The 13,289-nt window shown below is 43.3% G+C and overlaps 1 protein-coding gene and 1 long non-coding RNA gene across 5 annotated transcripts in view; one reads left to right on the top strand and one right to left on the bottom strand.

Moving 5' to 3' along the window:
- The first annotated feature begins 110 nt into the window (after positions 1 to 110).
- Positions 111 to 1,412, top strand: LOC102654622. The gene is made up of 2 exons (XR_001702332.2): positions 111 to 245; positions 371 to 1,412. It is a non-coding gene; the product is annotated as an uncharacterized LOC102654622 (long non-coding RNA).
- Positions 1,413 to 1,613: 201 nt separating this feature from the next.
- Positions 1,614 to 13,289, bottom strand: part of LOC410044 (rho GTPase-activating protein 20) — a 171,187-nt gene continuing 159,511 nt past the window's right edge. For 3 of the 4 annotated variants that reach the window (XM_016911123.2, XM_006560859.3, XM_016911125.2), the window contains 7 exons: positions 8,161 to 8,349; positions 6,198 to 6,353; positions 5,903 to 6,120; positions 5,610 to 5,736; positions 4,356 to 5,017; positions 3,975 to 4,273; positions 1,614 to 3,812 (listed from right to left, as the gene is read on the bottom strand). In XM_016911123.2, the coding sequence (XP_016766612.2) occupies positions 2,638 to 3,812; positions 3,975 to 4,273; positions 4,356 to 5,017; positions 5,610 to 5,736; positions 5,903 to 6,120; positions 6,198 to 6,353; positions 8,161 to 8,349 (2,826 nt within the window). In that variant the 3' untranslated portion in view covers positions 1,614 to 2,637. The remainder of the gene's footprint in view (positions 3,813 to 3,974; positions 4,274 to 4,355; positions 5,018 to 5,609; positions 5,737 to 5,902; positions 6,121 to 6,197; positions 6,354 to 8,160; positions 8,350 to 13,289) is intronic. The other variant, XM_016911124.2, reaches the window with a different exon arrangement.

Below are 13,289 nucleotides of genomic sequence, written 5' to 3'. Positions count from 1 at the left end.
AAAACACGTAATGCTATGTCGCGCGTAATACAATAGAGCGATGCGTTGATCAGTAGTCAACGTTGTGTAATCGACAAACCGATGTAATCATGTCACGATTCTCGGATGATGATGCATATCGTTTTAAGATACATCATTTGCATATTTCTGAAAAAGAATATTGCTTAAATCGCAGTATTCTTTATAGCCTATTACGCAACTCCGTGACACGAAAATCTACCGCAATGGAGACTTTTTTTTTACGAGTTCGTAATCTTTCATCGAAGTACACTAATCTCTTTTTTATTTATTTGTTAAAATTTAATCGAATAATAATATGTTGATATAATACAATTAATTTGTGTATTACTATAATTATTATTTTTTTTAGATTTTATAAAATTAGTTAATTATCTAGTCTTAATACGATAATCACACAGGATTACATGATTCAATTCAAGATTCTATACGGTATTATATCTCGAAATACAGTATTATCATTATGCGCAAAATTATTACAATTAAACCCAAGCCCAAAGCCATATGCCAATTCTGTGAGTATCAATAAGACAAAATTATTTTCACATTCAGAGAAAGTGAATCGTTACTGTCTTAGATTTATCATCAACAAATGTACATATAACCTTCATTCACTTACGTCAAAAGATGAAGTGCTCTTTCAATAGGTTTTTTTTCCAAACCAGGATCTAAAGTGTGTTTCTTTAATTGCTCTTCATTCTAAAGAAGGAATTGTAAATCGATCGTTTTAGAAATGTTCTACTTTGAATGAAATGAATATGAAGAACAATGTGCACAATGTTACTTACTCTTACATCAGGTATAGGCTTGTCTAATTGAAGGCTAGCAAATTCCTCATAGTCCATAAACATGATGGACGCATTTTACGATGAATGCTGTTAACGGATATAACCCCATTTATTTGAAAGAATTGATCAGAACAGGAAACGCATATTCAGGTGATATCTCGTACGGAAGTAAAAAACACGATCGTTCGCGATGGATTTCAAGAATGATTATTGAAATTCTACATGTAGATGCTCCTATAGGAAATTTTTGAAGATGCAGGACGCAAGAAATGAATATTACCGAACACACGCAATTGTATAAAATATGAAATATATTTACTTTTCATAATATGTCGTATAATTTAGATAAGTATACGTACTTTACGGGCATTGCATAGAGTTTATCATATACGTTTAACGATATAAAAGATTACAGTTTACATTTAATATATACAGAAGAGCGAAAGATTTGGATCATATTTGAACAGTGCCATTGAACTTTCGCGTGTATCTTATAGTTTTAAGATAATCGCTTGTATCCTCATACGAAGCACAATTATATGTTCTACAATTTATATGTTCTAAGTTTAAAAAATATAAAACAAAATGTGATAATTATTAATAACAGAGGGAGAAAGAGAAAGAGAGAGAGAGAGAGAGAGAGAGAGAGAGAGAGAGAGAGAGAGAGAGAGAGAGAGGGGAGAGGAGTATGTTTATTACATTATTCAATTGTAATTTTTATTCCGCAATGAATGAACTTCCGGTTAAAAGACAAAAAGGAAGCGGGGAACACAAATGTACATAGAATGAAAAAGGAAACGCGATGATGGAGTCAATGCTGTTTTCTTATTGCGCGGAACATATTAGCAAACATGAAACAATCTCGAAATTACGAGACATTTCGATAAAGAGATGTGCGTTTGGTTAAAAGTATTTAAAAAGATAATGTTAAAACAACGAATGGAAACAAACCTCACTCCACCTTTCTTGATTCGACTGCAATAAAATTTACATTTTATTATCGCGATTCGTTCCACAGATATTGATGTCTGAAAGCAGTTTGCATTCGAATATCTATGGAAATATTTTTTTCTCTCTGCTCGCATAGTATGTGTATATTTTATACTTTATATATACATATGTATATATAAGTATATATATATATATGTATATATATATATATATATATATATATATTTCATTCTCCTTTATTCTCGTTTTTTTACAAAAATTCTTCGCGTAAGAAAAGAAATTACGAATAATATCATTTCGACGCAAGTCTTGTCCGCTAAAGCTTACATTTAACAATAAACGTTTCTATATGAATGTCTAATAGAGAGAGAAAAAAAAAAAAATCTATTAATTAAGATTCGTTAAGGAAGCACCCTGAATCACTGTATAACAGTTAAGTCCTATCGCTAAAAATCGCGAAACAACCGATAACGTTTTGTGACTTACACAATGTGCTTATACAACTTATATTTCTAATTCATAATCTATCGTAGATTTACATATTTTAACGAAATGAACAATCAAGCGATGTTATAACGTATTTTTCTTCGTTCCATGCAATAAGATATTGTATGTACATCGCTATTGTTCCCGATATCATACATATGTTCCAGTTTGGACTAGTTTCAGCCGTAATGAGACCACATATACACCACCCATGTATCCATGATCTCGACTTGCGACTTTTCGCTTCTTTGATTCTCGAGGTGCCGCGACATTTACATATACACAGACGCGCGTATGCACACACACACATACACACACATACATGCACACGATACCTACACACACGCATACAATATACAAGCGACCACAATTCTATAACTCCTCGTTTTTTTTTTTAAACGTAACTCTCGTCGTCAACTACGGATCTTCCGTATCCCAGATGTCTGGTAGTAACCGAGGCACGAGGTTGAGGAGGCGGACGATAAGGAGGCGGCGGTGGCAAAGACCTTGACCTTCCGGCCACTTTGTGCCTGTCCTCCAGATTCATGTGCACTGGCGGCAGATGCCTCAATCTCGGTGGAAGCGGTGGCGGTGTATCAGGCCACGTTCTCTCCTCTTCGTCGTCTTCGTCGCCGTACAAATCGATTGCCTCGGCCTGCTTGAACGAGTACAAATCGTTTCTCTCTCTCGAGCCGTATATCTCGCTCGTTCTGTCCCTGTTTCCGTAGATACTACTTTCAGATTCGTATCTTTCCGTACGTGTCGTCTCTTTATTCACGTATATCTCGCTCTTCACTTTCTTAAACTCGTAAAGATCGCTACCCGAATGGTAGCTACCGTTCTGCGAGACGGGTGATTCGCGATTAACATACATTTCCGACTTGACCTTTTTGAACTCGTTGAAACGCTCCTTCTTGAATTCGTATCTGTCACTGGTCAACGTCGTATCCCCCGACAGATCCTGCTCCGAATTGTGAATCGAGACCCGTTCCGTACAAATATCCTGCTGCGTCGCTCTTTCGTATTCAGACCTAAGATCCCGCGTAATGTCCAGCTGGGAGTTCCTGTAAATGTCCTTGCAATTCTCCACGTTCTCCTTCATGGAATCTTGTCTCAGATATTCCCTTCCGTAGATATCCTTCTCGTCGAACCTGTCTTTGCGGTGATCATGTTCGTCCAATTTGGTCCTCGGCGTTCTCTTCAATTGTGCCCTCAACCAATCTTGTCTTTGGAAATTCGGATTGGGGTAACCGATGCTGTTCTTCTCCTCCCTGAAATTATGCTCCACGGTGTTCGGATGATGATTGTTCGCCGTGTAACCGTTTATTCTCTCCTCCCATCCACCGTAGACACGAATGTACGATTTGTTGGCGGACTTGTCCTCCTTGGTGAGAGACTTGTCGAAGCTGGATGACGAGGCATTCACGGCGGAATCCTCGGAGCCGACAGGGGACTCCGGGATGAAGAGTTGACAATCTGACAAGGTCAGGCCGGAGTCTCGAGAAAGAGACATATGGTCCTTGCGTGGTGGTTCCGTCAGGTCCAGGCTGTCCAGAGAAAGCCCACCTGCTGCAACGAAAGAAATTCCTCAGTGGATTATCTACACGCTCGTTCACGTATCGAACGATAACGAAACATATACAAGTTCCATCTTGGACTTACTTTTAAAGTAAGAGGAGAGGAGAGTAATAAAGAAAAGGGAGAAGAAATAAGATAAAGTGAAGTGCTCACAGTGAAGGCTATCGGTGCTTTCTTCGGCTCCACTGTCGCTGCGTTCTTCCCCGAAAAGCTGCGTGACACCTTCGCCGAACAGAACCTCGCAGTGACGAATCAACATTTCTGTCAGCGTAGGTATCGCTCTACTTTGATTCACGGATGGATTCGGAGACCAGAGTAAACTGGGTCCGCAACACACGCCCAGATTACTGGCGCACATAAGATTGTGCTTCGACCGCCGTGCCACATGGTGTAAAACGCAGATTAAATGTGACAGCAGGGTATAATTCGCTTTGGGTAATCTATCTAGAATACTGAAAAATCATCACCGTTAAATATCACTTGAAAAACTTGAACAAGTTGAACAAAGATATCCATCCATCATTGGTTACCCACTTTTTAATAGTTTGGACAGGATTTATCGTTTCCAAACTTTCCATCCAGAGGGGAAACAGGTGGGAAGTTAGCAAAGGATCCGGTAAAGACCTCAGAAAGTCTTTGAGCAAAGCTGCCACCGCAATGATAGGGGCATCCTCCAAACAGCTCGGGTCGCCCGTGGACTCGATTTGATCCCGTAGCTCTCGTACAATTCTCACGTTGGCCGATTTTCTAAAGATTCCCTGCGTAAATGGCCCCTTCGCGAACAGCTGTTGAAGCATGACCAGCACGGGTTTAGGCAACCCGTTCTCGTCGAGTCTGGACAGATTGACACCGAATAAACTCGGATTCAACGAAAGGGATCTCCTGAGCAATCCAGTGATCTTCGATTTATTCTTCTTCACAGGCGATTTCGGTACCGGCCTTAATATGAAGTGGCACGTGTCGTGACCACTTTTGTTGCAATGCTCCAGATCGAAACCCTCTTCGGCGGACAGGGTGTGCCGTAGATTCGACAGTTTCACCGCGAAAGGCCTCTCGTGCCCTATCAATGGATAGGGCGCTTCGTCCGCGGATGTTCTGGCCCACAATTGGAAAGGGCCCTGGAGATCCAACAGGCGAGTGGCCAAATTGACGCAAGCTGCCGCAGTCATCTCGGATCCGACCATAATCGTCTTGCACTGCGAACACACGAGGAGGAAAACAATGCGGATGTGGCTCCCCAACGCGAGCTAACAAGATCGCAGAATGGTGATCGAGCGCAGCACAGATATACACACGACGTGAATACGTGTTGGATAGACGCGATTATAGTTATTAGAGAGGATGGGTTCGCGTCGATCCCAGCTTCTGGCAAACGTCGAAGGAGCTCGCGTGTCCTCTAATAGAGGCATCGAGCGGCGCATGTATTTAAATACAACGCGCTCTGATCGATAACGAAGCAAGTCGACCAAGAGTCGTACAGAGATTGGAGAAGGAGGCGCTCTTTTTACCAGTCGTCCACTCGTTGACGTCAATGATTAAAAAAAAAAAAAAAGGGGGATATAAAAATGGTATAAAAAGGGGAAGAGGAATGCCTGCAGGAAGGTGAACCGATCGAACGCTAATCTCTAGGTCTCTCTCTCTCTCTCTTGTTCAGGGTGGGTAGGAATATGTGCGAAGAATGGACCGTGAAGGCGTGACCGCCGCTTGCATCTCTCTCTTTCTCTCTCAGTTTGAACATCGTCGTGTGTATATTCCGCGCAACGACGGAGAGGAGTATGCTGCACTTACGTATTCCGTGTTCGTGTCACTGTCGTGATACACGACTTGAATGTTCGTGTCCGGCGGCTCCTTCATACTCTCCTCTCGTACGAGTTCGGTCAAACGTCCCCACCAGAGATCCCTGGCTGCAGCAGTCCTAAAAAAGAAACAAAGATTGGTGTGATGCGTCCCGACGCCTCGACGCTTTTAATCGAGTTTATTGCGCGTCTCTAAAAATAAAAACAAGATTCTTTTCGCCTGGAAGCATAATCGCGAGACGAGAGGCAAATGGGGTGTAAAGAAAAAAAGAGACGATGACGTACATAAAAGTGGCGACGACGTTCGTGGTGGGCCAACCCAGGACGAAGCTCGTTTCCTGAGATTTGCTCGTCTCGGCCACGTCCTCTATGTGCCCGGCAGTTAGCCACAACTCGCTCATCCTTACGGATTGTTTCAGCTTGAAGTTACCTCCGTTTCGTGCCTTTGCTATGAGCAACAGATCCGAGAAGAGAAAAAGATGTCTGTCCTGGGACTGCACACCCTGAAAATAAGGGAGAAGATTCCGTTAATCCGAGGAATTCGGATATTGTAAGTCGGATGGGAAATGTTATTACTTACGGTGGTGAATTGTACCGGTGTCTCCAAGAGGAAGGTTCTCGGCGGAGATTTCGGGGCTGGTGAGTTGTTGGACACGTTCAATGATTTTTGCGACAACACTCTCGTGAGCCTTCCAGGATTTCCACTGTTCCTCTTGCGAATAAGACTCTTCATTTTCTGAAACGAAACAGACCCGTCTCGTGAACGAGAGAATCAATAACAAACGATCGCCGCTGCTATCTTTGGATTAAAGGAGATACCGTTTTGTAGCGAGAACGAAATTCCAGAAAGATCCTAGAGCCAATCTAACCTAACCGACTTGGCCAATTAACACGTCTATCGTTACGTATTAAATATACGCGCGAAGAACGGATATCGGTAATCGTGGACGTCGATATATCCATCGAGGCTGGACAAGGGATTAGCATTAAATTATCCTTGGATACCCGCCTCTATCCAGTTATCGTCAGTTAAAGGGTCAGAAAATAACGACTAATTTTGATGCCCAGGGATCTAGGGACATAAATTATTATCATCCTCGCAGCAGGTGTCTAATAACTGGACGCCAACGTGCCAAGCCGCATTAACTTTCGGATAACTTGAACAAGCATTATTTCACCGTCGCCGCTCCACTTGTCTTCCCTGGCCCGCTTCGAAATTTTCATTCGGTTAACTCGAACGAAATGCACGCATGCCATGCGAACGTCACACTGCGAACCGTTGCGTCCGTTTTAACGGAAGATCGAGCAAAAAGATCCCGCCCAATTGAAACGATGCAGCCGAACAGATTCGAGACGAGAGATCGGGAGACAGGCTGCTCTCCCGGTGCCCAGTGACGTCACTCAAGACCGGATGGATAGACACGGATGAACAGTTACGTCTGACAAATAGCTCTCCCCCCCTCCCCCGAATACGGCGAGGAGAAACACGAAATTACAAGCCGATTAACATATTTCGCTTTGACGGCGGCGGCTCCCTCTTCATCTTTTTCTCTCTTACGAAATCGAATCGTCTCCTCGTGTCGATTCTCTCGAGAGAGAAACAGCGTTTCGTTCCCAGCCCAAGTAACGCTGCTAAATAGTATTGCGTCTGCGTCTTGAATTACCGTATGTTAATGAATGCCGCGTAAAATCAAGGTAACACGACTACGACGACGACGGTGTGATTCTACGTGATTCGAGGAAACGTTCCATCATCGCGTTCGCGGGAATACGAGATGGGTTGGTGGAACAAGCATCGAGCGCGGGGAGAAGCATTGGGAAACGCGAGCACGCGTTTCACCTATGCAAAAGAGCGATCTATCAGATGCCACGTATCCCTTGTGCTCTTGACAATACACTCTTTACGCCCAGTATGCAGATTAGATTGCGGTGCACGTGGGACGATGACACGCGTCATAGATAGAATGAGAAATCTGTATCAGCGGATCTTTGCGGGGGCTTTGTTAGGATTAAAATAAGGAGGAGGGAGTGTGTAACGAAGATGAAACGATTTTTTTACCGTCGATTATTGAAAAAAAAAAATTACTACATCTCACTCCACTGTCATTATTTTCCATATTTTAACGAATTGAGAAACAATGAAATTGAATTATCAAAGTTAGCAAGTTTAGTCCAATTTCTGGGCGACAGAGAAGGCAAGAAACTTCCTGTTTAATCTCGCAACAACGTTTTTCAACGATACAACAAATAGCATAGTAGACATATCGTCATGGTGGAGTGTTCCGCGAGATGCGTGGGAAACACCATGCGCGGTGAACGTTTTTTCCACGAGCGCGAGGAAAAATGGTCTCTCGACCGCTCGTGAGAATCGTTTCCTTTTTTACCCATAACTGACACTGTTTCCAGCCGGAAATTCATTCTGCATTCATCGAGAATTTTTGCGCTAACTAACGTAATAATACGATCTCTAACACGATCTTTGTTGAATAATAATAAAAATTGCAAGGAGGTGTAAATAAATAAATAAATAAATAAATAAATACCGTAGTGAGGACATCTCGCTCGTGCAGCCGGAGATTATCGCCAGGAAACAATTCCTGGATACGATGAAGATCTCCCTCCAGTTGGCCACGTTGGAGAACGGCGCCACTCCCGACGCTTCCGTTTCCGTTCTCCACTAGATTCCTCGCCTCTTGGCCCAGGTACCTCTCGTATTCGGCCAGCCTCTGGACCTGCAACACCCATCAATCATTTCCTCGTTAGATTACACAACAATCCAACGTTTCTGTTCGATCGATTCGAACGCGTGAATCATACGGCAAATTGCTATAATACGATTGAAACAAAAAGAAGGAAGAAAGGAAGACACGATGAAGTAAGAAGAGTTGGTTTTCCTTAGTCAAATAAGTAAAATTAGGTGCAGTGATATAGCGATCGAACGAGCCGATCGAAATGCAAAGTGCACAAGTGGAAAGATCGACGTCGACATCGATTTCTTTTCTGGTACGATCGCGATAATCGGTCGGTCCAACCGATACATCGAGGCGAGTTATGTAAATTGGCGGCGAGTCACCGTTCAATCACGTCGTGGTGCCGTTTCGTTCGAGCCCAATGCAACTGTAATGTAAGTCACTTCTTCCCGACCGGTTGATTCATTGCTTAATTGTTGTTAAACGAGCGAGTTTCGCATCGCGGGTTGCCTCCAATTTCCACCAGCTGTTTACAATAACCACCCACGTGCTTTTGCCCACGATCCCGTGCCAAACCTCGTTCGATAAATATAAAATTTCGTTCGATCTCGATTTGTATCTCGAGGTGTGAGGCAATCGACGGAAATACGTCCGCGTATCTCCAATTCTCCCTTCTCCCCTAATCACGCGAGTTTTTTTATCGTCCCCCCCTCCCTATTTATCCTTCGACGCACCCACTCGTGCCTCGAAATTTTCAATTAAAATGCGACCACCGTGTAACGCAACCACCCACGCAGAACAAGCTTTCGTAACGTTTTATATCCATCGGTTCTGTTCGCGATCCAAACACGAGGAATCGGATTTGGTGTCGTTGCGGTATCCGCTCAAAGCCATCCGAGTCGTGGTTAATCCTTGGAGGGGAGGGGAGGATTTGAGAGGAGCCACTAACGAGCCAAAATTTGATTCTCGATATCGAGCGCGTTCGATGATCGATCGATCGGATTGGACGATCGTATTATCATAAGCTGGTACGCGCCTCGTATGGAATAAAAAATCGGTCAATGTTTCCAAGTTGATGCAATTCATCGTTTTCTCCTCGAATTAGTTAGAAAGATTGATTAAAATTAATGATGGTTTCTCGATTCAATTCTTAAAATTAAACTGATACCCAAAATACCCAAATCGGCAACGTTCCAATGTATAATTTCACGTTCGAGCTCTTTGTGTCCCTTAACAACGTAAGGATTCTATAAGTGGAATCTTGATAAATTTAGATTCGCAGGCACGAGCATTAATCACGATAATAATTACCGTAAACGCTGCATCACCTGATTAATTAATTTCGTGTATATATACATACATATATGTGCCACATACATCTCCAAGGCTAATTACACGCTACTTCGAAACATATTTTCAACTCTTATTTATAACCGTACGATGATTCTTTAATCCAATCCCGCATTTTTCCATTCATTTCCAATCACGAATACTTATTTATAATCCTCGCAATATTAATATACGTACGACGTTGGACGAGTCGGACGCGTAGCCTTCGTCCATGAACACGTCCACGTACTTGATAAACATCTCGAAAGCCACGGTCGCGAAAATAGCACAAACTTGTTCCTTCGACGCGAGGAGACAATGGGGGAAGAAAATGCGCGAGACAACTGGGCGACGTCGGGAGCGGAATCGTGACGAGCACCGGTTGCTCGCCCCGCAACCGACAGACTGAGAGGCGAAAGAGAGAGCGAGAAGAGATTTCGCGCGCCGCGCCACGACCGGCGCCGTGATACGTCTCTCGCGATCCAATGAATCATCGGTCCACCGGAAGTGATGCTCTTCCGCCTGTGTCACCGTTTTTTTCTTCACCTGTCCGCCTCTAACGGACGATTCCTCGAGATACCGCGCTTTTTATCGAGATGGAAAGTTTTCTTAAGCGGAATACGAACCGTAAACGATGAAGAGAGTTTCTTTTTTTAATGGTAAATTCATAGTAATTCAAGCGACAGGTAATGTTGAAATTAACGGATTGGAAAATTAACCAAGGTGGGAGAGGAGGAGTAGTTAAATGGTTAATAATTTTTCAACGTGAAATTATCGTGAAACGATAGAAGATCCTCGGAATATTAAATATTTCTTTCTTTCGAAAGAAAAATTTATTATATTCCTTTTCTCAAAATTATCCAATTTTTAGAAATTTCCATTCAATCTTACTCGATCTTATCTATCAAGTTTTTTTCAACTCGTCCGCCAAGTTTCATCGCATTTCTCAATTAGCATACAGAAGAGATTTCAATCTCGATAATTGGCAATCAGGTTGTTACTCAAGTTATCGGGAAAATTTCTCTTTCACGGTGTAATTATCACAATTTAACTATCTATCGGCATTCCTCGATGCGTATCGCGAGAGCCACGAGGACATTTCTCTCTCTTTGTCTCTCTCATTCGTTTTTTCTTTCGTTCCGTTTCCCATCGTCATTGTTCCAAGCGACAACACGTACTTTTACGCGGCATTCTTATCCCCGGCACCGTTTCTGGGCGCCTTTTCGCACACTTTCACCGCGCCATGTCGATTATATTATTCTCTAGAAATAGCTGGGAGAACACGGAACGCGGCGATTTGTACAACCGTTCGATCGCCGCTCGATAATCGTTATCGAGTCACGAGCAGGCGGCCCACGAGCTCACCTGTACACCTCTTCCACCTATGGAAACGAGCGTACGAAAACTTGGACCGCTTTCCATTTCTTCGAACAATCTCCTTCTCTTCCCCTCCTTTTTTTTTTGCAAGAATCGTGTCGAAATCGATACGTAGTATGCTCCTTCTCGTTATAACACACACTCCAGTTCTCACACACACTTTTCTCACAGATTGTTGCCGAGCCTACTAACGATCTAATCGAATACCTTTTCTTCTTTCTCTCTCTCTCTCAAACATTCCACGGATAGATCTTTCAACGAATCCTAAAGAAAAAAAAACGAGATAAATGTAAAATATTTCCAAAATCCCATTTCACGGAATACTAATACCAGAAGCTTTCACCGATTTTATACTCCCCTTTTCTTTCGACTAATCCTTATATATATATGTATATGTATATATGTATATATATTCGAGAATCCTTCGCGTCCCTCGAATAAAAGAAGATTGGAAGGTCAGTGGGGCGAAAAATCACCGAAATCCTGCCACGATTACACGTGCACGTATGCCAAGAGATATTCGTCTCGGGGGGACAAAGAGTTCCGGTCCCAATCGCGTCTCGAGATCAGCGAAATAAATACTCCTCGCTATGGCGAGGATCCCCCGAGAGTGTTCTTCTCCTCCCGTTCAAAGGAGAATCTTCTCCTCCCTTCTTCTTCTTCTTCTTCTTCGAGAAAGGGGGAAGAGATTCGGAGGGAGAGAGAGAAAGATTTCTTCTTTCAGGGTGGCTTTTCGAGGGGGTGTCGAGGTAGGTTGAGATTGTCCTGACCACGCACAAGAGGCTGTTTGTTAATGCAGCCCGACGAGCCCGGGGACGTCCTCGCATATTAATCAACGGGACAAAGGAGGGACGTGTCGCGTGAGAGCAAAGGAAGGCGGTGTACGTGTGCGTGTGTGTATGAAGGGGGGAAGAAAAATCGGGAGGGGGAGGTGAGACGTTTCGTTCCGCGGTGGATTTTCGATGGCGTTAAGGTGGCCGGCTATCCTCGACACGACCGGTTAAATTATTGGCTAATTAGCATGGCATTCGGAAAGAAGAAAAGGGGAGGAGAAAGAGTAGAGCGTAGAGTAGAGTTGTTCTCTATTCGAGAGGAAGAACGTGGTAGCCGTGTTGTATCGAGCTTTCTGGCTCCAGGCGTAGAAATCCGATTCCGCGTATTATTTATCCGATGCTTTGCACAATCGTTCAACATCTCGTTCCGGTCCCGATGAACGTTCCTTTTACCTAACTTGGAGGAGGACTCTCCTCTTTTCATCATCACGAAGAAAGTCTCGTTCACTTGTTAATATTTAAGATTAAAAATCTGTTCAAGTTTAATAAAAACCGAGGTAAAACAATTTTTGCAAAATCCATCAACGTTTTCATATATCTATCTAAAAATTTCCCCTTATCGCTTCTTCGTTCGCAATCGAACATCTTCTGGAACACGTTTCCAAGCGTGTGGAAAGTAAAGAAGGTACGCGTCCCCGTTGAAACAAAGAAATGATCGAAGAAACCATCGAGGAGATTTAATTTGTCCGCCACGATGATTCGACACGATCGTTCGATTAGTCAGCGAGAAAATCGGTTCGAATGGAGGAGGAAAGTCTGGAGAGGATTCTTTCTTTTTTTTTTCTCTCTCTCGCTATACGATACGGTATACGCGGATGCACGCGTCAAGCGTGGAATACGCGCGGATACAGAAAAGGCCGTGTCGTGTATCGTTGGAGAAGCGTGTTTGGACGTATCTACCGTTATCCACGCTGGGTCCAATCGACGACCCCGCGACACCACGAGCCTATTTCACCGCGGACTGTTTACGCCTCTGTGCTGTCCGGATCGCGACGTCCACCTCCGATCACTCGGATGACCTCTCGAGAGGATCCTCCGCGAGAAGGGGTTCTGATTAACGCGATCTTGGGATAAGAATCGAAGGGGTCTCGGAGGTTCTTGTCTCCCCGGATAACGGAGAATCGTCGTTTTTCCGAATTTTATACAAGCTCAATTCCCTTCCCCTCGCGATTGTTATCGCGGTTTTCTGAAGACGGCTCCGAGACGATCAGCATGCAACTGTTCTTGATACGGTTCGATGGTTAATGGTGATTTAGATTTTTTTTTCTCTCTTATGAATTTTAGATTGCACAAATTTTGAAAGGAAAGACGTTGCGAAACGCAAAATTTTAAATACAAGCACTTTGATCGTTGCGCGATATATTAATTATGATTGATTAATACGAGTAATATTATGTTACACGCGTTGTTTAAGACGCTCGTTAATTGGATATCGTAAACTTC

Source organism: Apis mellifera, linkage group LG3 (assembly GCF_003254395.2).
Source record: "Apis mellifera strain DH4 linkage group LG3, Amel_HAv3.1, whole genome shotgun sequence".
Classification (NCBI taxonomy): domain Eukaryota; kingdom Metazoa; phylum Arthropoda; class Insecta; order Hymenoptera; family Apidae; genus Apis; species Apis mellifera.
This window is presented reverse-complemented; position numbering and strand designations above follow the sequence as displayed.